Source organism: Dinoponera quadriceps, unplaced genomic scaffold (assembly GCF_001313825.1).
Source record: "Dinoponera quadriceps isolate SergipeBrazil2010 unplaced genomic scaffold, ASM131382v1 scaffold781, whole genome shotgun sequence".
Classification (NCBI taxonomy): Eukaryota; Metazoa; Arthropoda; class Insecta; order Hymenoptera; family Formicidae; genus Dinoponera; species Dinoponera quadriceps.
This window is the reverse complement of record NW_014555039.1, coordinates 247,473-275,451: the sequence shown is the minus strand read 5'-3', so window position 1 is coordinate 275,451 and position 27,979 is coordinate 247,473. Positions and strand designations below refer to the sequence as shown.

General features: G+C 42.6%; 3 protein-coding genes and 1 long non-coding RNA gene across 7 annotated transcripts; 1 reads left to right on the top strand and 3 right to left on the bottom strand.

Moving 5' to 3' along the window:
- Window positions 1–17: 17 nt before the first annotated feature.
- On the top strand, window positions 18–5,697 carry LOC106742846. 2 transcript variants are annotated; one of them, XM_014616154.1, is made up of 7 exons: window positions 18–246; window positions 310–567; window positions 681–798; window positions 947–1,300; window positions 1,466–1,732; window positions 1,795–2,042; window positions 2,344–5,697. In XM_014616154.1, exons 2-7 carry the CDS (start codon window positions 470–472, stop codon window positions 3,152–3,154), a joined length of 1,896 nt encoding a protein of 631 aa, XP_014471640.1. In that variant the 5' UTR covers window positions 18–246; window positions 310–469; the 3' UTR covers window positions 3,155–5,697. The 2 variants fall into 2 exon arrangements, with proteins under 2 accessions (XP_014471640.1, XP_014471641.1); XM_014616155.1 differs by lacking the exons at window positions 18–246; window positions 310–567; window positions 681–798 and adding an exon at window positions 815–886.
- Window positions 5,698–5,915: 218 nt separating this feature from the next.
- On the bottom strand, window positions 5,916–22,082 carry LOC106742845. The gene is made up of 2 exons (XR_001374295.1): window positions 21,840–22,082; window positions 5,916–6,914 (listed from the first exon to the last, which is right to left on the bottom strand). It is a non-coding gene; the product is annotated as an uncharacterized LOC106742845 (long non-coding RNA).
- Window positions 10,425–21,845, bottom strand: LOC106742844 (kinesin heavy chain). 3 transcript variants are annotated; one of them, XM_014616152.1, is made up of 14 exons: window positions 21,516–21,845; window positions 20,903–21,044; window positions 20,323–20,496; window positions 19,168–19,436; window positions 18,820–19,066; window positions 18,497–18,733; window positions 18,003–18,349; window positions 17,719–17,922; window positions 17,424–17,564; window positions 17,040–17,324; window positions 15,738–15,923; window positions 14,191–14,394; window positions 12,966–13,257; window positions 10,425–10,714 (listed from the first exon to the last, which is right to left on the bottom strand). In XM_014616152.1, exons 1-14 carry the CDS (start codon window positions 21,672–21,674, stop codon window positions 10,692–10,694), a joined length of 2,910 nt encoding a protein of 969 aa, XP_014471638.1. In that variant the 5' UTR covers window positions 21,675–21,845; the 3' UTR covers window positions 10,425–10,691. The 3 variants fall into 3 exon arrangements, with proteins under 3 accessions (XP_014471638.1, XP_014471637.1, XP_014471639.1); XM_014616151.1 differs by having other exon boundaries at window positions 10,425–10,655; XM_014616153.1 differs by lacking the exon at window positions 10,425–10,714 and adding an exon at window positions 12,330–12,764.
- A 3,737-nt stretch (window positions 22,083–25,819) lies between the features above and the next one.
- On the bottom strand, window positions 25,820–27,968 carry LOC106742816 (peptidyl-prolyl cis-trans isomerase-like 4). Its single transcript, XM_014616099.1, has 4 exons — window positions 27,699–27,968; window positions 27,055–27,545; window positions 26,731–26,972; window positions 25,820–26,634 (listed from the first exon to the last, which is right to left on the bottom strand). The coding sequence occupies exons 1-4, from the start codon at window positions 27,766–27,768 to the stop codon at window positions 26,007–26,009; spliced, it is 1,431 nt and encodes a 476-aa protein (XP_014471585.1). The 5' UTR covers window positions 27,769–27,968; the 3' UTR covers window positions 25,820–26,006.
- Window positions 27,969–27,979: the final 11 nt, after the last annotated feature.

The following is a 27,979-nucleotide window of genomic DNA, read 5'->3' as shown; positions in this document are numbered from 1 at the left end:
AAGTAGAGGACTTCGCACAGGCGCTTTTCGCCTGTGACGTTCCTCCTACCTGAGAATCAAAAAGGCGTATTTGGCGGTCGATGTGTGCGCAGGTACGGCGGCCGATGTAGTGCCGGTGTTGGTCAACACGTGCCGCGCTTAGTGTGGCACGGAATCCTGAATTATTCGACAATAAGAAAATCAACTTGGTCATCGGTGAGATTCGAGACAGCCTCGATCAACAGCACACATGACCTGACGTCGCCGGTGAGGCTTGTTTCAACATGCAGTTCCGTGGTTATCCTTAAGCGCGGATTGTCTTTTTTTTAGGTTATAGCGTATCTGCACTCGATCGCTTGACCGAAGATGTAGCGCACAGTTGATGTTGGAGACGTTTTTATGCATATATTTTAGAGAAACGCTTCTCTCGTCGCGCGTCCTCGTCAAGCGTTTCCCGCCATTTTAAAGCGCTTTTATTCGGACGAAAACAATGGAACTCGATCAGAATTCTGTGTTGGATTATGCATTCGTGTTGGTTCCCGTTCAACTGATCCTCGTTACGTGTCTAACAATATTCTGCAAGCTGAAGTAAGTTATGCTCCCTCTCTATTCTTGGGTATGTGTGAACAAATTAGTACAATGATGTAAGATATATACTTTGATTCCACGTATTGACGTGTCTTTTGTTTCATAATCAATAGAATAAGATGGCCTGTGAAAGTCTACTGCTGGTTCTGCAATGGAAGTACAAAAGTCTGGAGACAAGATCTGAATTGGTGGTTGTGTCCATCATGCCAGCAATTCAACGGTTTCTCCAAAGTAATTCGCCGAAATCCCGTCTCATGTCTATCTTACAGATGCATCATACTAGAGTTAGACATAATTATTACACACTGTGTTTCACCATGTATGTTATAGAAAGATTATTCTTTGGACTACGATTGAGTGTACGAATAACTTTTCGCAGAATGGCGATTATGCGTACGACATCCCGGAGCAGTACGCAACAGTCAACAAGTGCACGAGATATTGCAGTTTGCCGAAACAGAGCGATGTTCTCAACGTTCCGAAGGGCAATCTCTGCATGGACTGCAACAAGCGGGAAAGCTTGAAGTTATCGGAACTGTCAAACTTCGAGCCCAGAAACGAAGTTCTCTACAGTGTGGAGGTGAAAGTGTTCAAGGAGTACCTGGAGAAGAAGTATCCGCTGTGTGACACTTGCAAGTCCACAGTGTGGAATGTGCTGAACAAGCAGACGCTGTGGCTCACCCGTTACAAAATGCTCTTCTTCAGACAGAAGCCAGTTAAAACTGTTATCAGTGTGAGTACATTCGCAAGGACAAGATGTGTGTTATAAATAAGAAAGAATTTTATGAAAATTAAGAGTTATCGCTATCGAGGTACGTAGTAGCTCTTGATGTTCCCGTTGATACTGTAACGATATTCGATCATAGCAATGAATAACGACTCGACAATTCTTTCGCAGAACGCAAGGAAGTTCGACACGATTTTCCGACTGATCTCGATAGTCTTCGGCTCAGTTATCACGTACAATCACGACGTTATATGGCTGCCATTTGGCGGATTGTTCTTTCACTTGTGCGCTTGTTGGGCAAGCTCGATGAGGAAGAAGATTGCCGACGTGTTGTCGATAATTTTATGGTGTTGCATGACCGCTTTCGTATCGGTCGTGAATTTAACGACGCTGCAAAACGTCTGGCTCACAGCGGAACACGTCACGCAATATTACATGGTGAGACGGTGTAATAAGGTGCATAAACACTTCAGCGTTGGATATACGTTTCCTCTTTCCAGATAGCAGCGTGTGCATTACTCATAAGCTTCCTGAATGTGGCACCCGGCTCGCGCAAAAACACGTCGGCCACATCGGTATCGTTCAAGAAGCTCAAGTTGCACACACGGGACGCCGTTGCATCGCCGCAGTTTCCGTGCGACGGTCGAAGTCAAAACAACGGCGTCTTCAACGAGACAAACAGCAGTGTCGAGTCATCGAGTAGTATAGGCGAATTATCCACCGCCGAGATTAAGTCACACTTAGCAGTGTTTGTATTGTTTCTATTTCGTTCTACAAGCTGGCCCATAAATCACGAGGGAGTTCGAACTTTCAATAACTTTTATCTATTCATTTTTATTGATTTTGTCTTGCTTTTCTCTTTTTATTTCCAAACTTTGCACTCCGTTACGTCAAGGAAACCATAAGAATAATTAGCAAGTAGAAACATTATCGAAAGTTCAAACCCCTTCCCGATTTACATAGGCCATCCTATACATCTCTTGTTGCCAAAACGTGCATCTTTCATTTTGAGACATCGACGAGCCGCTTCCACCTTACACTTCTTTCAGGCCGCAGAAGCAGAAATTATCCACGACCGCCGCAGGCGTCAGCGACCCGAGCTACCTGAGCCCGAGCAGTTCGTGCAAGAACGACTCGCCGTACTCCCACTACCTGGACAGCAACGTGAGCGTACTGAGCGCGCTCTCGTTGAGCGAGGACTCGTCTCGGTACAGCCTGAGGACGCCGCCGATCTTCGAGAGGAGGATATACGGTGCGTCTACCTGCGATCTGTTCAGGCGATCGGCGGTCGCTGCCTCGGGCAGGCCTCGGTGCATCCTCTCGCCGCCGAAGCTGCGCTCAGTCACGCAGACGTCGTGGGTGGCCGGCGGCTATTGGCAGGAAGGTGTGATGAGCGGCGGCGCACCGACGCTCTCGCGCTCCTCCAGCCAGAGCTCGGGCTTCGGCTCGGCCGGCTCGTCCAACTTCGCGCCGTCCAGAGAGCCGTCCGTGCACGAGTTCGACCGCTGCTCCGTCGTCTCGGACGTCACACAGTTCTGCTACACGTCCCGGGCCAACATCACGAGCCCTGCCAAGTCCTTCGCCAGCTCGTCGGCTCCTCGAGCGCACTCCCGTTGCTCCATGTACGACGCGCCGACGAGGAATTGCTCGCCGGCGATCCGGGTGTGCGGCGGCGCGATCGTTGCGGAGAGCCCAGCGCAGCAGGAGCAGGTGACGGCCGCCAACGCTGTCCGGAACGAGTCGGTGCCGGTCTGCCCGAGCCACTCCACGGTCATTACGAGCCCCGGCCTGCTGTTCGCGTTATTTTGCGGTTCGCTCGTGCTGAATATGATAGTGCTGTGCGCTATGCTGCTGCGTTAACCAATCGGCGACCAGGCCCGCGGTCTTGTCATTTTGTTAACACGTTTATCGCGTTGTCCTCCGTGAAAGTGAGAGAGAGAGAGGGAGAGAACTCGTCACAAGCACTCGAGTACTCGCGTCGCAGACCTTCTTCGCGTTGTTTTTTCCTTCTTGTTCCTCCCCGCTCCCCTTTTTTTTTTACCACGAGAAAGAAGAGCAAGGGAAACGCTTCGCGACACGATCTTCCATTGTTAACTCTTTGAGATTTTAATCTTGAGAATTGAGGATATCGAGAATCCCCCTCAACGAGTGGTGTATGTATATAGAATTCCCGGGGACAGACCGAGATGTTAAGTCCCTCAACCGCGCTTCAGGATTTAATATTCGGCTCTCCGGCGAAAAGAAGAGGCGAACGTGACGCAGCCGATCCGTGTCTCTGCCACGCGAGTACTCGAGGAGAGGAGAGATCGAAAGGAGGAGGGGGGGAGGGGACAATTATTGCACTGCCAATTGCGGCGACCACAATCTTCCGATTTACCGCGCGCGTTTACAGTAGACGTAACGTTACACTGCCAGTACACCGATATACTTTTTCGCCAGACATATCCGCCAGTGTTCACTTTAGAGACTCGGGGTTTTGTAGATGTACACGGATACTTTTACACGCTCTCGAAGATTTACATTTTACTAACGTAAATTGCAGTAACGGGGGGGAGGAGGGGGATTGCTCGATTTGCCGGATGTTTACACGTCTGTATTGTATACGAATTCGCGCGCGAGAAAGAGAGAGAGACGATCCCCGGCGTGTGTTCCTCAGCGAGAAATACGAGTGCATACAATACGATTTTAGGCGTAAGAGTGAGAATAATCGTTCAATTAATCGTTGAAAGTTCCCGTTGTTTTCCGTGATGATGTATTATCGACGTCGATCGCGATCTGCGCGCTCGGACTTTGGTACGGCTTGGGGATACAATCGGCGGAAGAACTTGTTTTTGATCGGCTTTCACAGAACTTGAGTTCTTTCGTCGAGAGAAGAGCCGTCCAGATTGTATCGAAACCGAGTGTGCGAGAATTTTTGTAAAGAAAACGCTCTAACTCTGTTCCGTGCGACGAATTTTCGCACGCCTCTTCTCAACTTGTGCGCTCCTCCTAGGTAACATTAAGACGTCCTGAGCCGTCGTAAAGACGTCTTTTAGACAATAAGACGTTTAAAGGGCGTTCTTGAGGACACGTCTTTTAGACACACACACACACACACATGTTGTGTTCGAGAGGAAACTCATAATGATCATGTTACTTATCGTATTTCGATATTACCGTGCATTTTTTGATATCTGCGATATTGTACAATTACATTACGATGAGAAATAAAGAAAGATCGAGAAAATGAGAAACCTTTTGCAATATTGCTTGCAGACTGATTTTCGAAAGTTGCGTTTACACCGTTCAAAGTGACCGAGAGAACTGTCCAACGGTTCTGCGTCGCTTGTCGAAATAATGAAAACGGCCATAGTTTTGCAAGATTTTGCAATTTACATATTGTACGTCTCGAAAAAAATGAAAATGGAAATTTGATACATGATTTAAAAAGTATAAATATCACTGAGATGTCTCACAATCTTTTAACATATTACATGCGGGAAATGTACTTTTACGTTTTTTGCAGTCTGTCACTAGAGTCACGTAAAAGTACGTATTTAGTAGATTTGTGCTGGAGAGCGGGTATCGTATAAATACGATGGGCATTGTAAGTGTGTACGGTGTTAGTGTTGCTAGGCAACGATTTCCATTGTTTCTTTTTAGAAGTTTAGTTTGTCGAGTTACTTGGTTTAATTGAATATTTTACTGAATACCAAACTCCCGCGAAATTCACGAAAAAACGCCCGCTACACGCGTAAGTCCGCGGCGAAATATACTCGCATGCAATGTGTTAAGAAGTCAGACGTGGTCTATTTTCTCCTCTTCAAGGATATTCATTAACAAATTTAACTCGGAAAAATTTAATTTCACACGCCCGTAAGGCTTCCCGCACGACATTATGATGTCTTAAAATTCGAAAGAATCGAAATTAAAATTAAAAATAAGAAATAAAGTTACAAATTAAAATTATAAAGATCCAATTAAATCCTTTTTGTTTTATGTAGGAATATGTACAGACTATCTATTAATAACAAAATCTCAAGAATTATAATCTTGCAGGTTGGATCCTTCTTGCGTAACAATGGCCAGATATAAATATATCTACTGGAAAATAAGATTAGATATGCCAGGAAGAGACAAGTATAGTTGATATTTTAAATATTTATTAGATAATACGCGTGTATTCGCGTCGAAATAATTTCCCAATTGTTTCGAGCTGCGTGGAAAACTCGAGAGGATATCCCCGAAAGAAAGAGAAAGCTGCGAATTGCTCAACTCAAGTTACTAATTAATTAACGTTCGTCGCGGATGGGGGTAATTAACTCGGGATTACCACGTGGATCCGTACACACAGTACACACACACACACATGCACGCACACACACATACACGTCGGTGTATATGTATAATATATTTTTATTGTATATTACCTTATAAATATATTTCTTTCGGATTACCTCCTTTCTTTTTTCCTCTTTGCCGGGACTATGCGGTGCGACAATAAATAAATAGGTGAATACAGTCGTTTAATGTGTGTTCTCATATTTTTCTTTTTTCGTGGGTTTTCTCATCGTCCTTTAATTGTATAAGCATCGTCGTCTTCTCGCGACAATCGCATATAATATATATAATTAACGGATAATTAATCTTAAAATTACAGTTTTTAATTCGAGGGGAGAATATTGTATTACAATTTATAGTACCTTGTCAGCTACAGCCTCTCTACACCCTGCATACAAATCTACCGCCTAAACTCTAGGAAAAATGTTTAGAATCGCTATACGGTTTGTTATAACTGTTCTTTTCTTTTTATCTCGTACTACTTTTGCTGTTTCAGATGAGGTAGATCTGAACTCGATTAACATCATAAAACGGGAAACCTGCGGTATATGTCTTGAATGGATTTCTTTTTTCTCACGCGCGCGAAACGACCGCACGCGAAAAGCAGCAACCGCCGGTTGCGCACATCATGAATCCGCCGAGATTTTTCCGAATTGTTCCGCGAATTGCTGAAACGGGCTCGTCCCTCGTTATACATAATTTTGCTCTCGTCTCTCTGACTTCGTGTCTCGAAGAGTCGCGAAAGTAAGGAAACAATTCGTCCGTTTCGCTCTCACGGTTGACGCGAGAAAGGCTACACAGCAGTTGTAGATCAACCTCCTCCTCAACAGTGACTGGCTGGTGCGCAGATAGATTCGTTATAACACGCCTACGTTGACTGGATGATATAATAATAATAATGCAAAATTTCAGACACGTCGAAGACGTTACAAAAATAATATTAACTAACAGCTCTGCCTTTCCTCGTCCCATCTTTCGTCAAATCCGTCGGCCAACCAGCGCTCGATACCATACATCATGTAGAGCGCGTACACAATACAATATGAAACGTATCGTCGTGCAAGAGTCCGGTCGCCGATCTACTCCCTATGACGCGACAGATCGGCGACGGCCTCCTGAATGGCGAATTTCGTGCGATGCGTCGCGAGAAAAGAAGGCGTACAGAAGCGTGAAGGAGAAAAAAAAGAAAGAGAGAGATAGAGTACTCAAGAATCGGAATTAATTGTCCGGCGGCAATCGTCGTTTCCTTACTCGACTCGATTTTACGTCTCTCTCTCTCTCTCTCTCTCTCTCTCTCTTCCTATCTTTTAATTACTGGGAGGAAAAGCGCTCGAGAGCCATGACGAGAAGAAACATAGCATGAATTATAATAGTACAATATTACGTCGTTAGAGCGTTATTTTTTTAGCGCAACACGATTCGAAAATACATTCAGCATTTTAAGGGCGAGGAGGGGTGGGGGCGAACACGGGTTCGTTCGTCGTGCGTCATCGCCGAAAGGACAGAGAGAGAGAGAGAGAGAACACATCGTACAACATCGTATTAAATGCGCGTGTTAAATCTGTGTGCGATATGAGAATACAAGTTCGCGTTACAACGGCGCAACGCACGACGGTAAAGTAGCCCTTTCGCGGTGGTGCGGTGTGTGTGGGGAGGGGGAACTTTCTTTACGACGGATCAAACGTTCACCGCGAAACTAACGCGACTGCAATTACGCATTTATGGTAGATAGTACAATGTATTTTTACGCGTACATATATATATTTACATACACCCGAGACAAAAATAGTTTAACGACAATTGCACTCGTTAATGCACCACACACTCTCACCCGCACACTTCGTCTCTGCCTCTTTACGTATGAGAGCAAAAACGCAACTTCTCCCTTTCTTCGCGCGCATACCCTCGTTACATATGTTTACATTATATATATCACAAAAGAGAGAGAGGGAAGGAGGGGGGGGGGGAGAATCAAGAGAGGGGAAACGGAAACGGTAGCGAAAACGCAGCGGTCGTAACAGAGTTTACAAGAGTAGTACACTTCGGATATCTCCTCACGATCGGTCTCTCCTCAACGCGTGTGTGCAATTTTTCCCGACCGCGTTCGCACTTGCGAGAGAGATACTGGGTGCAACTAAACCTATCGTAGTGTTGGACACACATCGATGTTCTTTTTTTTGTTTGCTTTTCCTTAAGCCGCGAGAATTCCCACCCCTGTCGAGTCAACGTATGAATTTATATACGAAGAAAAAAAAAGAGACAGTTGTTCCCAAGGGAGGATCGCGTCGAGTATATACGATGATTCCAGCGCGAGCAAGCGTCTCCGGCGAAGAGACGTCAGAAACGATCGCGGGTTTATAATGACGATAAACGCGAGAGACTACTGGGAACGCAGAATGCCGTGTGTTACAGTGTTACACTAAAATGCACGAATGTGAAGGCCATCATTAACCCTTGTCCGGCAAATCGGACAATTTATCTTATCTCGATTAAACAAACAATAAGACTACCGAGCTGTCGTATCCTAGAAAAAGCCTTACAAATTAAATGTACAAATGACATTTATATATCTTCATATCTTTATGTGTAAACGATTCGAAAAAGTGCCGGAGGAGAAAAGAGATAGAGAGTAAACGCAACGTCCACACACACACACACACACACACACACACACATATATATATATATATATATATATATGCATACGCGAGTGAATCCGAAAGAGAGAGAAAAAGAGAAGGCAGACTCCGCAAGAGAGAAGATCTAAAAAAAAAAACGAAAGGGTTAACGACGACGCCGCACGTGTGAAAGACGTGTAAGCGAAATTTCGACAGCTCACGCGGGGGCTTTCTTTTCTTTTCTCTTATCTTTTTTTTCTTTTCTCTTAGGAACATAATATAAGCGAGCCCGTGCATCATCGGCTGTTCACAACCAGACATGCAGGTAACTTCCGAGCGGCAGCAGCTCGGCACACGCGCGCGTGCGCACGCACACGTACACACACGCATTCACTTACTCACGCACGCACACACAATTGATCATACATTGCACTCTAATTCAGTTATCCATTCATCACATTCACACTCGAGAGGCGAGAAAAGAAAGAAACTCCTAGAGAGAAAGAAGAGAAGGAGAATAAATGCACCAAAGAACCGAAGCTTCACGTCGTTCTGTGCGCTTCGCGAACCTTACGCGAGAGAAAGTAAGCCTCTGACACACGCGAATAAATTAAGTTAAGACGCTACAGAATAGCGCGAATTACAGTTAAGAGGGCTAAGAGTTAAAATGTGAGAGTTCAGGGTTAAGGGACGATCGTTACATAAATTAGCGCGCCTCCCGTCGGGGATTACACAATGGGCCTGTTCTTCTTGGCTGAATCAATGTGCTGCACCCCGCAACTTCCGCAGACAGCACAAACACGATGTCCAAAATCGGGATATAAGATGTCTTTAGACATCTTTGCGAAACGATCTTACTAAGAATATCTATGCAAGAATTATACAGAGCTATATATTGTGCAAAACAACAGAGCTAAATCGGCCCAATAATTTCAGAGATATTTTGAATAGCAATTAGCGACGACGAACTACCACCGAAGCAATGATAACGACGTTACATGTCGTAACTTTTTGCAATGGACTTCATGTAATATGTAAGCAAATGTACGAAGAATCATCCCTCAGAAGGACATCTTCATGAGGTCAATAATATGATCAGCGGAAAAATGCAAAGATCGGGCGTTTCTCCAAGCGGCTCGGATATATATAGCCCTTTAAAGACGTCTTAAATACATCTTGAAGACGTCTCATGCCTCGATTTTGGTCACTGTGCGGTCTGGGTCGTTCCTTTTCGCTAGATTTATATATTTGTTCCTCTCCAACGGCAACCCGGATGCAACCCAGCTCAGCCAAGAGAGGGACAGACCTAAAGTATCCTCGCAGAAATTTCTCTCTTCCTGGACGCACGGCGACACGTGGGACCCGCGAGGCGCTATAGAGAGGCAATTCTACGCTTGATCCCAATCAAGCGTGCCCTCCAGCAAAGCTACAAGATACACCGAAAGAACGCCGTGCGTCGCGAAACTCTTATCGNCGAAGGGGGGGGGGGGAGGATAAGAGGAGATCTCTTACGATTACGAATACTTATATAAGCCACAATCATTCTTAAATTCGCACGAAGCCGCATGTCCGATCGTGTTCTTTTCTGTAAATTATGTGTGCTGTGCGAATCCCGCTCTGAGCATGTTTTTTCTCTTCCACATATTAAGTATTTCTCGCCTCTTTTTCCGTCCTCGCTCACCTCGGCGACCGGCGATTGGATTCCTCGCGTAAACCGAATTCGATCCACTTCGACTTTTGCAACGGCACGCAAGTTAACCTCCCTCACCGTCGCCGTTAACGTCGTGAACGTCAAGCATGAGACACGAGCATGATTTAAATTAAGGGACAGACACACTAACGCGCGAAGTATGTATATAAATATTTTCCGAGTGACGAGAGGCTCCTTCCCCGTAAGTGGTCGGTCGCATTCGATTAGACATTCACTTTATTATCGAATCATCCCACATGCATGACATTGTGTATAAATTAAATAATTTATAAAAATTAACTATTTACAAATCGACGGGACATGCAGCGCTGGTGTGTATGTATATACACACAATACACACACACATATATATATATATATATATATATGTGCGCATATATATATATATATATATATACACGCATATATATATATATATATATATATATATATATATATATATATATGTATATATGTATATATATGTATGCATATAATTTAATGCACTTATCTCGTACGAATGTATACCTAAGCACATGCTTGATCCAAAGAAAGAAAAAAAAAGAGGAAAAAAATATTACGGTATTAATTAAAAGAACTGGCGGTGCTCTCCTTGCGGTTTAGTACTATTGCCCTTATCTTAGTAATTATAACATTTATGCATATCCATTATACATAAAAGCCGCTGGAATTCTTTTGTTTTCGTCGATGAAAGCGCTCTTGCATTCGTTTTCTGTAAAAGTGAAGGGGTTTGGCATTATGCTCACGATCACTGTACGCTGTTACCCATATCTGTGTGATCAGGAACATGGAAAAAAAAAAGAGAGGAAACAAATAAATCTCAAAGTAACATATCAATCAATCAAATAAAATCTTGCGTCTCAGGAAAGCAATGTCGTCATTTTGATATAGATTATACCAATAATCAAAAATGAATTTAAATTAATTGACTCGCCATGCAAAGTAGCAGTCGATCGTAAGACGACTTGGGAAGGAACGTCGCGAGGTTTGTTCGTTTTTTTTCTCTCATTTAATTGCAATCATGTATCACGAGATCCGCCAAATCACGAGCTCGTGCGAAATCAGAAGAATCGTATGAAAGGGAACCTGTGGGGATATTTAATCCCTTGGGAGACTTGAGATCCCGAGCCATTATTTCAACAAAAGAAAGATTTAATTTTTTGTTCATGTTAGCAGCAGTGTTCATTCTTAACTAGGAAATGCTAAATTCGTCATTTTGGTAGTTTAGCGCCGATAACAATAGAGTCAGGATGTGTTTTACTTTTTGTGCCTGATTTTTTCCCACAAATATTCGATTGTTCTTTAACCCTTATCGGTCGTAAGTCACCTCTCATGTGACAGCAATACTTCGTCGCTGCGGTCGTACGTCAGTCACGTAAGAGGTGACAAGTCGGGACCTGTCGAAACTCGCTCTCTGTCAAATGCGGGTACGATTGCCTTGTCAGTTAAGCATAAGCAACGGAGCAATTGACATCTCCAGTGATATATCACTGCCTTTTGTACTCAATTTTTTAATATATTGAGCCCAAAAATGAATAAAGAAAATTTTATAAATTTCCAATATGGAACGCCATCAACAACAGATAATGAGAAGAGATTAGATGGAAAACTACATATCCTCCAACTTGATGCTAAAGGAAAACATAATGACTGTTTAATATGTTCTAATCGTAAGTTGCCTGGAGGAAGAAAAACAACTGTATACTTCTGTGAAACGTACAACAGAAAACCATTCCTTCATGTTGGAGATTGTTTCAAAAAATATCATACATTAAAAACTTATAAATAATTATTTGAAACTCATATATTTGTAATACTCCTTCAAAAAATAAATAATTTCTAACAAAAATGTTATTTTTATAATACTGAAAATTTTTCGCATATTTACTGAAACCAGCTACAATCTAGTGAGAATCACGCATAAAAAGCTAGCATCCGATAAGGGTTAAGTTGTTGGATTTTGTAATTAGATTAAAAGTCCATAATGGAATGAAAAATTGCTTCAAAAAGGTAATTACAAGGTTAACTAAAAAAAATCTATTCATTTGCAAAAAATAAAGTAAAAATTGTGAAATTGTACTGTTTGGGGAGACACGATCCACGTCAAATTGGAGACACTTAATTAAGTCTCTTATATCTTAATAGCACAATTCATTGACAATAAATACGGTCTAATATCGGTTATTAGACAATTCATTGGGCAAATGTTGCCCAATATAAAGCCAGTCCGAGAACCAAAAAATAATTTTTATTTTTTGTTAAAAATTTATATTTATTATAAAATGGTTAGGTTAACCAAGATAAACATAACTTGTTATTTTATTTTTAACATTATATTTTATAACTCGTTTAATCGTACAAGAGCCTTTAATAAATATTGATCATGATTATTTAATATCTTTTATTGCACTAATTATAACACAGGGGTGACACAATCCCCCATGAATCAAGTTTCCCCCATTCCTGGATCAAGTATCTCGGAATAGGGAACACTTGGTACATTTCGATTGTTTTTCTAAAATATAAAATATAAATTACCTTACGAATCACATTATTTTCTAATTTGATCAATATAGTTAGATACATTATTAAAATATCTATGATGTTTGCATAAGAACGTCTTGATTTCTCTCTCATTCTTTGAGATAACAACAAAATCTAAAAAGGGCAAAAGGGAGAAAAAGTACCTCCCTGGTTTCCCTAATCGTATCAAAAACTGCTCACTTACTCTAAAGCCGCCTGCGGCGACTTCCTTTGTACAAAATCGAACAAACCCACAACGACGCAATGCAAGCGTTTTTAATTTTTTAATTAAGTGAATCTAAAAAAAAACAAAACATGACGATTGTATATGTGTATGTATACACAAGAAATGAAAGAAAAATTTGCGGAGGAGAGAGAGAGAGAGAGAGAGAGAGGGAGAGGGAGAGAGATGTTGAAGTAAGAAAAAAAAAAAAGAGAGAGAGAGAGAGACGACTGTTTGTTTAACTGGCACTCGGCCGAGAAGTGGAAGACTCCTTACCACGATTGCCGGTTCGGATGCTGACGGTGCTCAAATGATGCTGACCAGCGCGAATTGGTTTTGCGATCTGCGCGCTCGGTCCGCGACGCGCCAGATTCTTTTGTCTAACAGCCTCCTTGATTCGGTCTACCTCGTACTGATAGCGCTTACGATCTCGCATTGCTCCCTCTTTGGCATCACGCAATGCTGTCTCCAAGGCTTTGACGCGCTCCATCGTAGCCCGCAGTCTCTTCTCTAGCTTGGGTAGCTCGCAGCGTAGGTCGGCATTGTCCCTGACGAGTTGCTTGTGCACCTGCGACGGGTAATGATGATAAGAATAAAAGAAAGGTGAGTCAACGTCGATGACGACAACGAAAATGCAACGGAGCGATGGCAGGGTATTTACTCAAACTCCCAAGAGGAATTTCCTGAGAATATAATATCCCTGATATTCCGGCAATTTATTAAAGGTTCCAGATAAAATGAAAGTGCTTTAAATATATTTTGCAAATTGATATATATATATATATATATATATATATATATACATGCACACATTTGATATGTACATTTATTGTGCAAAGTCCTTAATATTTTCTATTCATAAAAATTTATAAATCATAGAATCAAATTAAAAATCCCTCGAATTTCAATGATTAAATTTGAAAAATTTTCAAGGAAACTGTAAGAATTCCAAAAGATATTTTATATAGCATAAAACTTTATTTTTATACTAACAAAAAAAATATATGTAAACACGAAATCGTTATCTTCATTACTGATTATTGCATTAGTTGTAAAATCAGTGTGCTCTAAATATCAGAACAATATAGTTAAATATTTAAGTTACATATGTAGATATTGAGTAAATGAGAATCTATTATAAATATAAAAGTGCTAATAATTAAGTATTAAAAGGAAACTTAAAAACCACCTTAAATGCACATATACATAGAATCTTAATAAATTTGTGCCTACGATTTATATAGCGCTTTCATTATTAAAATTAATTAAAAACAAGTCGGAAGAAATCCTGAATTATTTTTTTTCTATGATTCTTAATGAAGAAAATATTATTAAATAAAATGCAATCAACCAATATTTGTCTGTGAACAACGCTATAGTATGGCTTGCAGACAAATGTCTATTTAAAATTCCCTGAGAATTCTAGGTTTTCCAGGTCTTTCCAGGTAGTGAATACTCCGAATGAGTAATATCGATTACATTGCGCGAGTTTAGAACATACCTTCGTCAGTTGGTCCAGATTGTTCTCCAAGAAGGATATCTTCTGCTTCTGTGCGAGCGAGCCGCCGTCGTCTTCGTTGTCTTCTGCGTTGATGGTCTTTTTTATTCTAGCCTGTAAGTCTTGAACGAATAGCTTGCGTAGATTGTGCAGAGTCTGAAGTTCTTTGGCTACCGTGTCCTCCAATCCCTTGAGATCCTTCCTTGCCTGAAACAAATACGATGATATTATTTTCAAAATAATTTGTAGGTTAAAATTTAAGTTATTTATTCGTTATATCATTCCTCTGAGAAATTAAAAATATTCACCTTATTAAAACGACTAATAATAGAGACAAAAACCTGAATTGGGGGAGAGGGGACGGGTTGCATTACAAAAAAATTATAAAAAAAATTATACAAAAAAAATCACATGGGACCTATATCTTTATGTTTAAATACGAACGAATTTACATTCAACTCAGTCTTATAACCACATATTCAGATATAATAAATCTCCTCCTCTTCCTAATTTTGTATATAATTTGAAGGAAATAATAGATATGATAATCACTCATAATAATAGCTGTCTTCTTGAGTTCCCTTTTTAAATATTTTTAGCTTCGTAAACAAATGAGAACTATGCATGAATAAACGTACACAATCAATTCTACTACATAATACTTGAAGAAAACACAGTTTTCATTTGTTTTTCAAACAAGTTGTGCTACTATCAGTCATGGTCTTTTTTTCTAACAAATCCGATAAAAACTTTAAACTAAAATAAAAAAAAAAAAAAAATCATGTAACCCTTTATTTGACATATATTACGTCCGGAATTTTTGTTATATATATTATTATTACTATCTATTCTCTTTACCTATATTATATTACCTATATTCTCTTTAACTATATTATTATTACTATCTGTTCTCTTTAAATCTTCTCTGCTCTTAAAAAAGCTAATTGTCGAACATGAATTCTCATGATCGATCTCTTTTTTACGGTTCAGCCTAAGCAAAGAGAAAATATAAAGAACGAATTTCTTCTTTAACCTTTATCGGACGCTAGCTTTTTATGCGTGATTCTCACTAGGTTGTAGCTGGTTTCGGTAAATATGCGAACTTGTCACCTCCTACGTGACGTACGACCGCAGCGACGAAGTATTGTTGTCACGTGAGAGGTGACTTACGACCGATAAAGATTAAAAATAAGAAATACTGAAGTAAACTTAACCCTTTGCACTCGAGGGCTCCGGAGCGGAGCCTTTTAAAATTTGTCTTCAAACTCGAGGGCTCCGCTATGGAGACAATGCAAATAATTTTCAGTTCATAACATAAGGACAAAGACAAATCGTAAAAACTATTGTGTATAGGATATTCCGCTCTTGCTATTTGCATTTGAGTTTGAAGAGTTTGAAGACAAATTTTAAATGGCTCCGCTTCGGAGCCCTCGAGTGCAAAGGGTTAAAATTTGCCGAAATTAGTAAGGAAAGCTGCGCTTGAAATAAAGTTTGATAATGTCGGGAGACACATGAACATGATAGTGCGTGAACTTATCTCGAAAACGCACTTGTTCTCGACGCTCGTTCAACAGCATAAGTTCCTGCAGTTTCACTGATTTGTTAGCCTCCTCTTGCTTCAGGCGCTCATAATCGGCTTGCATCTGCTGGTGTGCCAGAGTGAACTTCTGGTTCAGGTCCTTCAGTTCGCTGATGAGCTCCTGCTTCTCGGATAGCTCGTCTCGGAGGGCGGCAACCTTGAGTGAAATTAAGCACACGATCAAGAAGAGCCAACGTGAATTGAAAACAAAATTAAAAATCAGATCCAATAACGAACGAACTAAAGTGACGTCGCATTAGTATGATGCCGTCGCTTGCGTGTCCCTCAACGAGCAACCCTACCGTTTCAAAACCCCGATTAAAACAATCAGGTCACCGGTGCATCGCGTGAAAACCAGTTACACCGAAGCGAGCTTCTCCCTCCCTTCGAAGTTGATGCAATTTTCAAAGAGTGTAATTATCGCGTCTCTGTGATTAACGGCAGAAAGAGCAAGGTAAGGAAGATTAAGCGGCGAGCGCGACGCGAACAGCGAATTATGTAATTACTACGAAGCGGGACTTGCGTTTGTCTCAATATTTCAGCGTCAGTCGCTATTCAGTTACTCCCCCGGACTCGTTCAAGCGAGTTTACTACCCGGGGGTTTAATTCTGAATATTAAGGCCCATGGCAAAAACATAAGCAGTGGGAAAATTGACCAATCATAGTCGATTATTCTTCGACCGCAAGAAGAATAATCGACTGTGACTGGTCAATTTTTTTTGCTCAAGTCTCGCAGGGTTGCTCACAGAAAATGAATCTTGAAATTCCTTCCCGACTTTCCTATGTTTCCCAGGCGAGAGTGGAAAATTTTCCACGAGCAATATGTAATCTTAAACTTTTGGAAGCAGCACATTTTCTTGAAGAAACTTCAACACCTTGTATTTCGGAAACTAAGCCGTTTCGGATACATATTTATATGAACTTTTTCTTACTTGAAATAAACCAAAGAACCCTTGAGTATGGCTGGGTACTTAAAGAACACTCCGTATAATCCTAGATATAAATTCAGGTCAACAAAGAATGAACAAGTATTGGAAAAAAGAATGCAACTGAGAGCATTTAAGGGAATTGTGAGCACAGTTAAAAATTCCAGGTTCCGATATTTTAAATTTCCATGACTATTCCCGGTTTTCCAGGTCTGTGGCAACCCTGGTCTTACGTTTTTCTGCGTGAGCCCAACTGTTGCCAAGTTACCGTCATAACATGCCCACGTCGGGTGAGCGCATAAATACAGATAAATCACGGTCGAGAAGGCTGCTGCCGGACACAAAACCTGTTTCTGATGCGCGTCTCTCAGCTGATCCATCTGCTCCTCCAGGGCCACTCGCATCTTCGTCGCGGCTTCCTTCTCCTCGGCCTTCTCCTTGTTGGTGACCGCCTGCACCTGCTCGGCGGCTTTCAGCTTGGCGCATTCCTCGCGCAACGCGTCCACGTCCTCCTCCAAGGTTCGCTTGCGCGCCTCGGCCTCCTTCATCGATTCCGTCAGCGTTTGCATACGCGCCTCATGCTGTGAGATCAACAGCCGGCACTCGGCCAAGTCCTTCTCGTACTCGGAAACCTGGTGGTATTGACGTAAAGCGAGATTTAATTTTAGAAATCCACACCACGTGGAAGAAATCGTGATTAATGCGACAACGCGAAACTCGGCCACACTCACTTTCTTGTTACAGTCTACTTGAAAGCTTTCTAATCCTTGACACCGTTGAACCAGGTTCTTCACCTCGGACTTCATCTTGCTGATGAATAGTCGTGCCACCGTGAACTCCTCCTCGAGCTTGCCGTTGCTCTCCGGCGCAACCTGAAGAAGGGGAGGGGGTCATTACAATTGAAAAAGAAAACGCGGCCTGAGAAAATATTTGCTTGCACCGCGAGTTAATTAACGACGCATGCGTGCATGCGCGCGCGTCCGCAGATATTCTCATTTCATTCGGCGGCTTCGCGCCTCCTCTCACCTTCAAGTTCTCGTCGCCGCCGATCGCAACGCCAATCTCGCCCAGGTCCTTCAAGAAGTTGGCCAGCATCTCCGCGATGCGCTTCCTCTGGTGGGCAGACATGTCGCGCAACTGCTGCAGCTCGGACGCGGTGTTGTTGAGAGCCACTTGTTTGGCCAGGAGCTCCTCCGTCATGGTTTCTTGTTCCTTGTTCTTCAGCTCGACCTGCAGGGAAACGTCGATTAAGTGGCGTGTTCGCACGCGGAAATCTTCTTCCTTTCGCGTTCTTAATCACAGGCAATTACCTCCTGCGACTTTTGGTCGTAATTGACCGCGAGCTCCTCCAGCGCCTGTAGCACTTCTTTCACCTCCTCCTTGGCGCTCTCATTCTCCTGCTGTATTCGGTTCATTTCCTGCTGCAGCTGCTCATAATCCCGCCTCGCGCTGGCAATAAGTTCCTCCTGTTCCTCCATTTGCTCCTTCAGTTTCTCGACATACTGCGACTGCTGATTGATCTCCTCGTCCTTGTCGTCCAATTGTTGGTACAGCCGCTCGCGTTCCTCCTCGAGCTTCTGTCGCTCCTCGTTCGAAAGAGAACCGGCCATGAGGCCGCCACCAGGAGTGGCCGGCATCGGACTGTCATCTAATTTGCCTGTAGAGAAAAGAAGTGAAGAAAGAGATTTAGTTTCATGAATTGAAAGATTTGTAACCTAAAAACCTACCTAAAAGTCTTTTTACAATTTTTTTACAAGTCAAGCGAATCGTGAACGCTCGATTCCGTGTTCTCTATCGTTCTTACCTTCTATAGAGACGTTGATTGGTGTGGTAACATCCGGTGCTTCGACCAGGTTGACCTGCTCGTCGGGGTTGACGGTCTCACCCTGCCGCCAACGCGACAACTCCGCCTCCAATTTGTCCACCTTGGCTTTCCATTTCGCCGCCTTCTCTTTCTCGCGCTCGTAGCGGCGCTTCCATTCTTCGGCCGTCAACTCCTCGTTCACGCATACGACGTTCTTGATAGTCTTGGCGCGTTTACCTGTTTAATAAACAACGCGTTTTTACAAAAGAATCCGCAAAAGTTTCAGTGAGAAACGGAGAAAAGAGGCAAGAGATAGTTCGAACCAAAATCCAATGTTGACTTCGTCTCGGATTCGTTGAAGCTAGCCGGTGAGCAACATATGATGATCGTAGTCCTGGCGTTGCCACCCAATGATTCCTGCAGTATTCTCGTCAACTTGGAGTCACGGTAAGGAATGTGAGTCTTATTGCCGTCAGCCAGAGCTGAAATTACATTACCGAGCGCCGACAAGGACTTGTTAATGTTCTTCGCTTCGTCGAGCACCGTTCCTTCAGCACCGGTTTTAGAAACCTAGCAAGACAGAGCGGGAATGCGTGAAAACAGCGGTCTATCGTTTCTCATATCTACTCTCTCTCTCTCTCTTTCTATCTTTTTTTTTACGTCTCATTCACCTTTTCTGAACCGGCTAAATCGACGAGGTACAATTTGCCGGAAAGCTTCTTTTGATTCTCCAGATTCTCCTGCTTGACGTTGATAAGAAACACGGAATGAGAACGTGAACTATGCTCGTTCATATTGGTCACGGCGATGTGCCGATTCGACTTGCCCTCCTCTATCACCTCGAACACCTCCTCAGGACTAGAAACGAACCGCTCGGTCGCGCCCTTCACAAACGGCACGCGGTTCTTGTCTTCGTGCACGCTTAAGTTAACCTTAGATACTAAAAAGAAAAAACAGGAGGGATCAGTGCCGCGAGACACGCCACTTGGAAATCACCGATACGGGCAATCACGGTCCTCAAGCTGTGAGGGGGCCAATGTAAAGAGATGTGCGAATTATCTGAATTCGAATCTAGTCTTGTTTGATTCGAATCCGAATAATTCGAAAATTTCGAATCGAGAAGATCCGAATACAAATCGCGCATAGAATTGACGAAGTACTATTAAAGACACCCCCAGTCGTTCTTACGGAAATTAGCGTGACTCGAAAAATGTGTTGTTGAAAAACCGTACGTTGAGGTCCTCATCGAAAATATTAAAAGCAGTAACTCAAGACATCGGCAAGAGAAAAATAATTAAAATTTACGTACTTAAATAATTTTCATGATATCAAATGGATCTGCGAATAACTGAGAAGCGCTGACATCAGTGAAAATTTTAATCAAATATAAGTATAAAATTTGGCTTATATCGCAATTTTAATTTTATAATTAATCTGACGTGTGTCTCGTAAATGTGCATGTATATCTGCGATGCGCAGTATATATTTTTATGAATTTGCGTTTCTAAAATCACTGAATTTCTGCATTGATTGTAAATGTCCGATGATCATATCAATGCTTCTCAAAATAGTTCAGTAAGTAATTTATGATCTTTCATATTTGTTTCAATTATTGCTACCTCCTGAATAAAATATGTTTCATCACTATCAATTTTATTCTAAATATTTAAATATGTGTTTAATGATTATGTCATTAATTGAAAGTTATGTTTCAACGATTCAATTTCATTCGATTCGGATTCGAAAATGAAAAAAGTGAGATTCGATTCGACATCGAAAATTCTCGATTGGCACATCTCTAGTAAAATTGAGCTGAAACCTCTCACCATCGAGGAGATCCCTGATCTTGTCCATGTAAATCTCGAAGTACGATACTTTAATATGGAACTCCAGGTTCTCCTCCATGCCGTAAATGTGGTTGAAAATGTCATTGACGATTCTGGGAATGATACCCTGCTTGTTGGGGTCGCCAATGACTCCCTCCATCGTGTGCGTTTTACCTGTGTGCGGAAATTGTACACAGTGTACGAGTTAGGATCTTTGCTTTGACATAGTGTATGAGTTAGGATTTTTGCTTTAAAAGACAGCTGTCTAACAAACGACTCTTGCGAGCAGTCACTTTTCTTCCTTGGAAAGAAAGAAAGAAATTGGTCACATTCAGTGGAATATTTATTTCCTACCATTGAAAGTTTCCTGAACCGAGATTGGATCATTCCTTTAGATCCAGGGAAATGATCAAATTTCAGCTCAGAAAACAGTTGTAAAATAAACTCACATAATACAGAAGCTTGCGGTAACATTGCGCAACAACGTTAGCATCAGCTTTTGCGTTATATGAAAACGTTACGCCGAACATTAGGCAGCTGTGCTTCCAAAGAGGACTGTCTTGGACAAGAAGCGCGGTACCTGAAGACGTTTGACCGTACGCGAAGATGGTTCCATTGTACCCCGCCAGGACATCCGTGACGATGGACTTGGCCGCCTCATTGTACACTTTGTCTTGCGTGGCGTTCGGCTTGAATACTTTGTCGAACAGATACACTTTCCCCTGAAATCAACGCATTACACGGGCGTCACTCGTTGCGTCCGACGGAACATCGACGGAGAATCTCCCGTTACGTCTCTTATCCTATACAGGGAGCCGAGTCGCTCGCCCGAGTTTTATTCCCCGGGACGCGTGCATCTCGAACACCTGACGTAGGGAAGATTCTCGGAACACAATGTAACTCTCTCTCCTATCTCCGGCCGCGTATCTCGAAGTTGCTCAAAAACCATGGAGCTTAGGCAATCTCTAAAGACTCCGGGATGAATCATAATTCCAATACACCCATACCTACATACACAACGTCTACGCTCGCGATATACGCGACAACGAGGGGAGCGAGCGAACGCAGAACGATCGCGTCGGGCGGTCGTCAGCTGTTGCTCGACCTCCCGGATCCTCCCCTATGCCGAGGATCGCATCGACAGCCGACGATCGCTCGAAGCCTCGGCGAAGTACCGCACACGCGCGACCTACCCCGATGGAGATGCAGTTGTCCTCGCCGCCGGATGGGAACTTGACGATGAACTTGGAACCGGCCTTCTCCTCGGAATCGTTGAGCGGCCGAAACCTGCAGACCACTTTGATGCTGTCCTCGGCGGCGATCTCGCGCTCTCTCGGCGTCTCCGTGGCCATCGTGAAAGAAGGAGGAGGCAACGACGACGGTGGTGCGTGGGTGAGCGAGTAAGTGTGTGAGTGCGCGCGTACGTGTATGTGTGTATGTATGCGCGCCTGCTGCCTTCCTGGAGGTAGGTGTATATCGGCGCAGCGGACACTCTTCCTTTCTTCCTCTTCTCTTACTCTCTCTCTCTCTCTCTTGTCCTCACTCCTTCAGGCTACTCTATTCCGCTGCTCGTCGCTCGGCGAACTGAGTATCACTTATGAACCGAAGCGGCCGGACAGGTACCGCATGAAGGAACCGCTCTCTCTTTCTTTTTCTTTCTTTCCTTTCCTCTCCCTCTTTCTCCGTCACCTCGTCCCTTCTTCCGCGCGACTGGCTGAGACAGGCCTGTCACAAGCCCCTTTTCTACCTTCGCAGCGCAGCAAGATGGCGGCGGTTAAGTGGCCCGATCTGGCCGACACAATAAACCCGGGCCGATGACGGGGCTCTCACACGGCCGCGCTACGGGACTCGCTCTCGGCCGACGATCTCGACACGAGCCTCGCGGGATGCACCGGTGCGGCCCACCTCGGCGGCTACGATCGCCGGGATACCACGACTACCTCGATGCTGCCCAGCGGGGGTCCGTGCGATCGCGAGCAAGAGCGCGGCCGATACGCACGATCGCGGCGGCTACCCACGGCTACCTACTCTAACGGAGAAACTTCGCGAGCGATCCGCGCCGCGCGCAATCGATGAGAGAGAGACGGCGGCGACACACGCTATACCCACCTAGGAGACGCGTCAACGCAAACTCGGCTCGCGCCCGAGTGTGGGCCGTCGCCGACTTGTGTACGCTATATGTCTTTCTGAGTCTCAAGCTGGCGCAATGTTGTATTATGTATAAAGGAGAAACTGATGTTGCGATTTTAATCTACGTTTTGTACGGTAACTTCGTTAATAATCAGTACTTCTAATTGAAAACTTTTCACAGCTCCGCCCAAGTAGCACGGTGAATGTTTACCCGAGAAAAATTATCCTTATTTGCAATTAGATAAAATTATGTATAATTATATATTTCAGCTTCCAACCCCATATAAAATGGGGTCGAGGGGGAACAAGGGTGGTAATGTGGCCTCTTATTAAAATAGATTTAAAAAATTGGCTTTGTTTGAAAAAGTCTTTTATTACAAATTTATATATTTATGTAGAGTCAATTCTCTTAGAAGGTATAATAATGAATATAAAGTATGAACTGACGCTGACTTACTTGTCAGAAGGTAGATATGAACTGTCAAAAGGGCAGTTTCTGCAAAACGAATAGATACTTTTAAATTTAACTTGCATAATTGACTTGTCCAATAACTACTTCGACATGAAAGTCTCGAAAAAGAGGTCATGTCAAGTCTATTTCAGCGGGACGCCAAATTAGCAAAATGCCATGCTATTATTTAACTCTGCATAACTCGAAATGTGTAGAGCGGAATGTAAAATGTTAAATAACGGACAAATCACTCAAGTGTACACATATTCGTGTAATAATACGCCCAAGATTAAGAAAAATAAGGAAGTATGTGTAATATTAAATGCTGAAATGTACCTAAAACGTAGCTTTGTAGCTTAGGCCATAATACCAATTTTTTCTCTATTATATTCTTTTCTCGTGCAAGAAAAAAACAGAGAAACTTGAGAAATTAAAAATGGCATATTTAACGTTCTTTATTCGTCTGTGAAATAAAGATTGTCCCAGGCGGCAAATTTCCAAAAGATGTCTCAAAAACGTTCAAAAAACGTTCTGTTTCTTTTGATATTTTTTCACACGTCTTTAAGTGATCCTTCAGAAATTTGTTCTGCCTGGGTGGGTGTGGGAGAGCGCGCACTTCTAAAACGCGCTGGACGTTCTCCGCGATTCTCCTCAACAATGGACTCTGCATTCTCATCGTACATAATATTCTGTCCCGCGTATGATCGCCGAGTGAGTGAGTGAGTGAGTGAGTGAGCGAGCGAGCGAGAGAGACAGAGAGAGAGAGAGAGAGAGAGAAATACGCGAAATGACACGCGTTTTTTCTTCGGGAGAATTCGCGCGATAAATCGATGTTTCGCCTTGGCGAAATCGTAGATCCTGACGAGTTTTGCGTCGATTTTCCCTCGGCGAAAGTGTCGAGAGGGTGACCGACGATGACACGAGCTCTCCTGCGACACTCGCGATGCGACGTTTCCGTAGCGATCCTCGGCGAGCTCGGGGGAGCAAAACAACTTGAGGAGCAATCGATAAAGAAAAAGTTATTTTGCGCTCTTTAATCGTCGGTCACGAAGCACGAGCGAATCGAAATAAATGCGCGTGCGACTTGAAAGCATCGGGATTGGAATCGGAAGGGATACGTTGGTGACGTCTCGGGTAGTATTTGGATATTCCTGCACCACGGTTGTTGATTGAAAATCGGGTAAGAAATCATGATTTTTTTATTGGTCATCGGAAGTAGTGACACTCGAGTATCTCGCCGAGACGCGATCGATCCGGGAATTTCTATATCGAGACTCGGGAACTTCGAGTTACCTACTTCTGTGTATCATTGTTAAACTACGTATTCCTTTTGCCACTTTATATGTGAAAATTAAATAAATAGATAATTTAGAAGGAAAAAAATATACTCGGGGAAAAATGTCTTATAATATAACTATATATAGAATATGTCCATATATATATAATAAATATATACATGTAAAATTATATATTAATACATATGTTTATATTTAATCACATATTTTTATATATGAACATATTCTATATATGACGCTTTGTATGTAACTATATCTAATTATATATAAAGAAAATTTTTCCCAGATAATTTTGAAGACTCGGAAAAACCGAGGTTTTCCAATTTTTCAGTCTATTATCTTCTTTATACCATAAGAAAATATGGCAGGTTTTAACTAAACACATCTGAATTTTTCTAAACGAATTTCTACCCTTGGAATAGAAATCGGAGAAATCCGAGGAATAATGAAAAAGGATCAGATTTTTTCCCGAACCTTTAAAACTATAGAAAGGATATACAGGCGGAAAAATAAAAATGTAAAAATAGACGAATCATATAGAATGAAACACAATTAAGTTATCTTCGAGTTATCATCAATTTCCTACGATTTATACTTTTTCCTCGCACAAATTTGCACGTTTTCCATTTTAGTAGCTCTATTCTATCGTCTTGATCAAACCTTCTATTATAAAAGGATCATAACCGGATATTGTTCCCAGAAAGACGTATTTGTGAAAGAACATACCTGTTTACTTTTTTGTTCTGTTATCTGTATACCTACCTGTCTCCCCGACATCTGGCCTTTAACCCCTTGACATACAATGACGAGTCTGACTCGTCATTTATTTCATGGGCCACTGTAGACTGACGAGTCTGACTCGTCAAGCGCTTTTTTCGGCGGACGCCGTGCAGTTTACAATTAGATTACATTAGTTGCTTCACTCATGCGTCGATTCTCGTTTGTTTATAACGTTCGAGATGGCCCAAGAACAAAAAAGCATCAAACATATAAGAAGGAGCACACTCAAAGTAACATTCAGTTTAGCAGGAGTCTCGCACAGTGAATGTTATACTAGCCAATATTTGAGTTTAGTAAAGATTATAAATAATCCCTGTAACATGTATAAGTCGGATGTGATGGTGATTATATGAAAATGACGATGAGAAATTACCTACAAAGAGATGCCGCGTATGCGTAAAAAACAACATAAGAAGTGAAACAACGTGGCAGTGCAAAAAATGTTTAGTTCCTTTACATGTTCCAAAATGTTTCGAAATATTCCATACTGTACAGAACTATTAAATTATTATTTTTTAATGTTATTTAGATGTTCTTTGTTAACATCAATCTGGTTAATAAATATCCAAATTTCAAAATAAAATGTACTCTTTCTCAGCTTTCACGTAACTGTTCAGTTGAGCGAAATTAAATAGTATTTTTTGGTCGCATTAAGTTCCATTTAATTTGTATGTCAAGGAGTTAATGAATGATTTGTGAAAGAAAGTAAAGATGTATAGAAACACATGGTGTGGGACAAAAGGAAATAGTTTTGTGCATTTGTAAAATAGCGAATGGATGTCCGGGCTTCGGAGAGATGGATACAAAAGGAAGCGATATAAATTGCTTCTATTAACTTTTCTCAACTTTCCGAAAATGATCAAATTTAATTTCTTTCAAGAAGCCCGTTCGAGACTATACACATGTTTGCCGTATGTTCACGTTCATCTCTTCATTCTAGTGATCTCGGAGAAAGATAAATTGCTTTTCAATGACATTGTCTCTTCGCATTTCTCCAAACTTTCCAATTCACCGTCTCCGTTACTCCTTCACCGTTTCCTCTTGTGCTTGTGCAACCTTTCTCGATGTCTGGTGTCTTCATCATCCTCTGCATGCTTCTTCCTCTCACGACGTCGATGCTCCCTATCACTATGATCGTCCCTCTTGTTTCGTTTTTCCGACCGATCTGCGCTGTGATCACGGATCCTGTCGCCGTTCCTATCCCGTCGTTCCTCCTTCCTTCTCCTCTCTCTTCGCTCGTCATCGTGTTTATTCTTCTCTCTCGCATTTTTATCTTCTTTTCTGCGTTCATGCTTCCTGTGTTCCGAGCTGTGATCCTTATCCTTCTTATCGGCTTCCTTCCTTCTCTTTTCTTCCCTGTTTTTACCGTTGTCCCGGTCCCGTCCGCGTAAGATCTCGTGTTTCCTCGACGACGACGACGAGTTCTCCTCGCGTTTCTTCGTCTTCTCGTTCTCGTCGAAATATCGGATACCCTTACCCTTACCCCGCCAGCGCATCTTCGCGACCGATTGCGAGAAGTCCACATGTATCCTCCGATCGTCGATCAGTACGTTGTCCATCTTGAAGTACGCCTCCTCGCAGCTCTTGCGATCGGCGAATTCGATGAACGCGTACTGCAAAGAGTCTCCCGTCTGGTGGTCTCTTATAACTTCGCAACTGAAAGGGAAGTAATTATTACATAAATTATATTCAACGTAATAATATACAAACGTATACAAGACGATTAACACCATGAATGAAGCGTCCACGTACCCGACGATTTTCCCGAAGCGGCTGAAGATAATCTCGAGGTCGTCGTCGTTCGTCACCGGGTTCAACTTGCACACGAACAAGACGTTCTCCGGCGGAGCTATGTCGGCGTCCGGTATGTCGCCTACGATCTCCAATATCGTAGCTCTCGTTTTCGCCTCCTTGTACTTCTGCATCTCGATAATCTGTTCCGTAGTCATGCCAGTTGTATCATCGATCGCTTCGTCCGCTCCAATTCTGTCGCTCTATAAACAAGGTAAATACATAAGTTAAAGAAGGATGAGAGAAGAATACAGGTTCCCAAGCATAATCCTGTAAGTGGTATACCATCAGAGCTTCTTTAGTAGGCTCAGGGCTTCTGTCAGGAACCACAAATCCCAGGGGATCATCGAACGGGTCCTCCAAGATGACTGTGTGCGATATCCGTATGTCCTGATATGGCCTGTGGTCTCCATCGCAAATGGTTTCATTGAACTTCAGGATGATCTCCAGTCCTTCCGTGATCTCGCCGAACACACAATGCTCATTGTCCAAGGATTGGAGTTCTGATCCCAGTGCGATGAAGAATTGGGAACCCAACATGTTGTTGCCACAGTTGACCATGGAGAGCAGACCTATCTTGCTGTGTTTGACCTTTGGCATCTGCTCAGCTTCATAGTACCGAGCCTTCTCACCCAATACAATCCCGTATACACTCTCTCCACCTTTCCCAGTGCCGGTGGGATCCCCAGTCTGTGCAATAAAGTTGCTCTGTACCGAGTGGAAGAGGTTCCAGTTGTAGTACTTGAGCTTGCATAGTTTCAGGAAGTTCCGTGTAGCTGTGGGAGCAAAATCATCAATCATGCGATATGATGCGAAGTTAACATATATACGAAATAAAACGTGTGAATAATAGAAATTCGTCGCTCAATGTGTTGGCAGCCGGCAGTTAAACTATTGAAAAAAAATATTGTATTTGTGAATGTGCTTACTCTGAGGACGTTGCTCGGTATAGAGATCCACGGTGAAATCTCCGATGGTCGTTTCGATCACCACCGCCATATTTCTCTTCGAGTTTCTTTATTTCCTAGCGTATCCTTTAGGAAACCCTATGAATATACTTTATACCACATATTTACAAAATACAAGTAAACATGACTTAGGTTTAAAGTTGTGGAAAAGCGCGAAACTTTGCTAGGTTATGTGCGGATTGCACACTGCCAAGATCACCTTACGCCATCTGGCGGTGTTTCGACAAACGTTCAAAACCCGG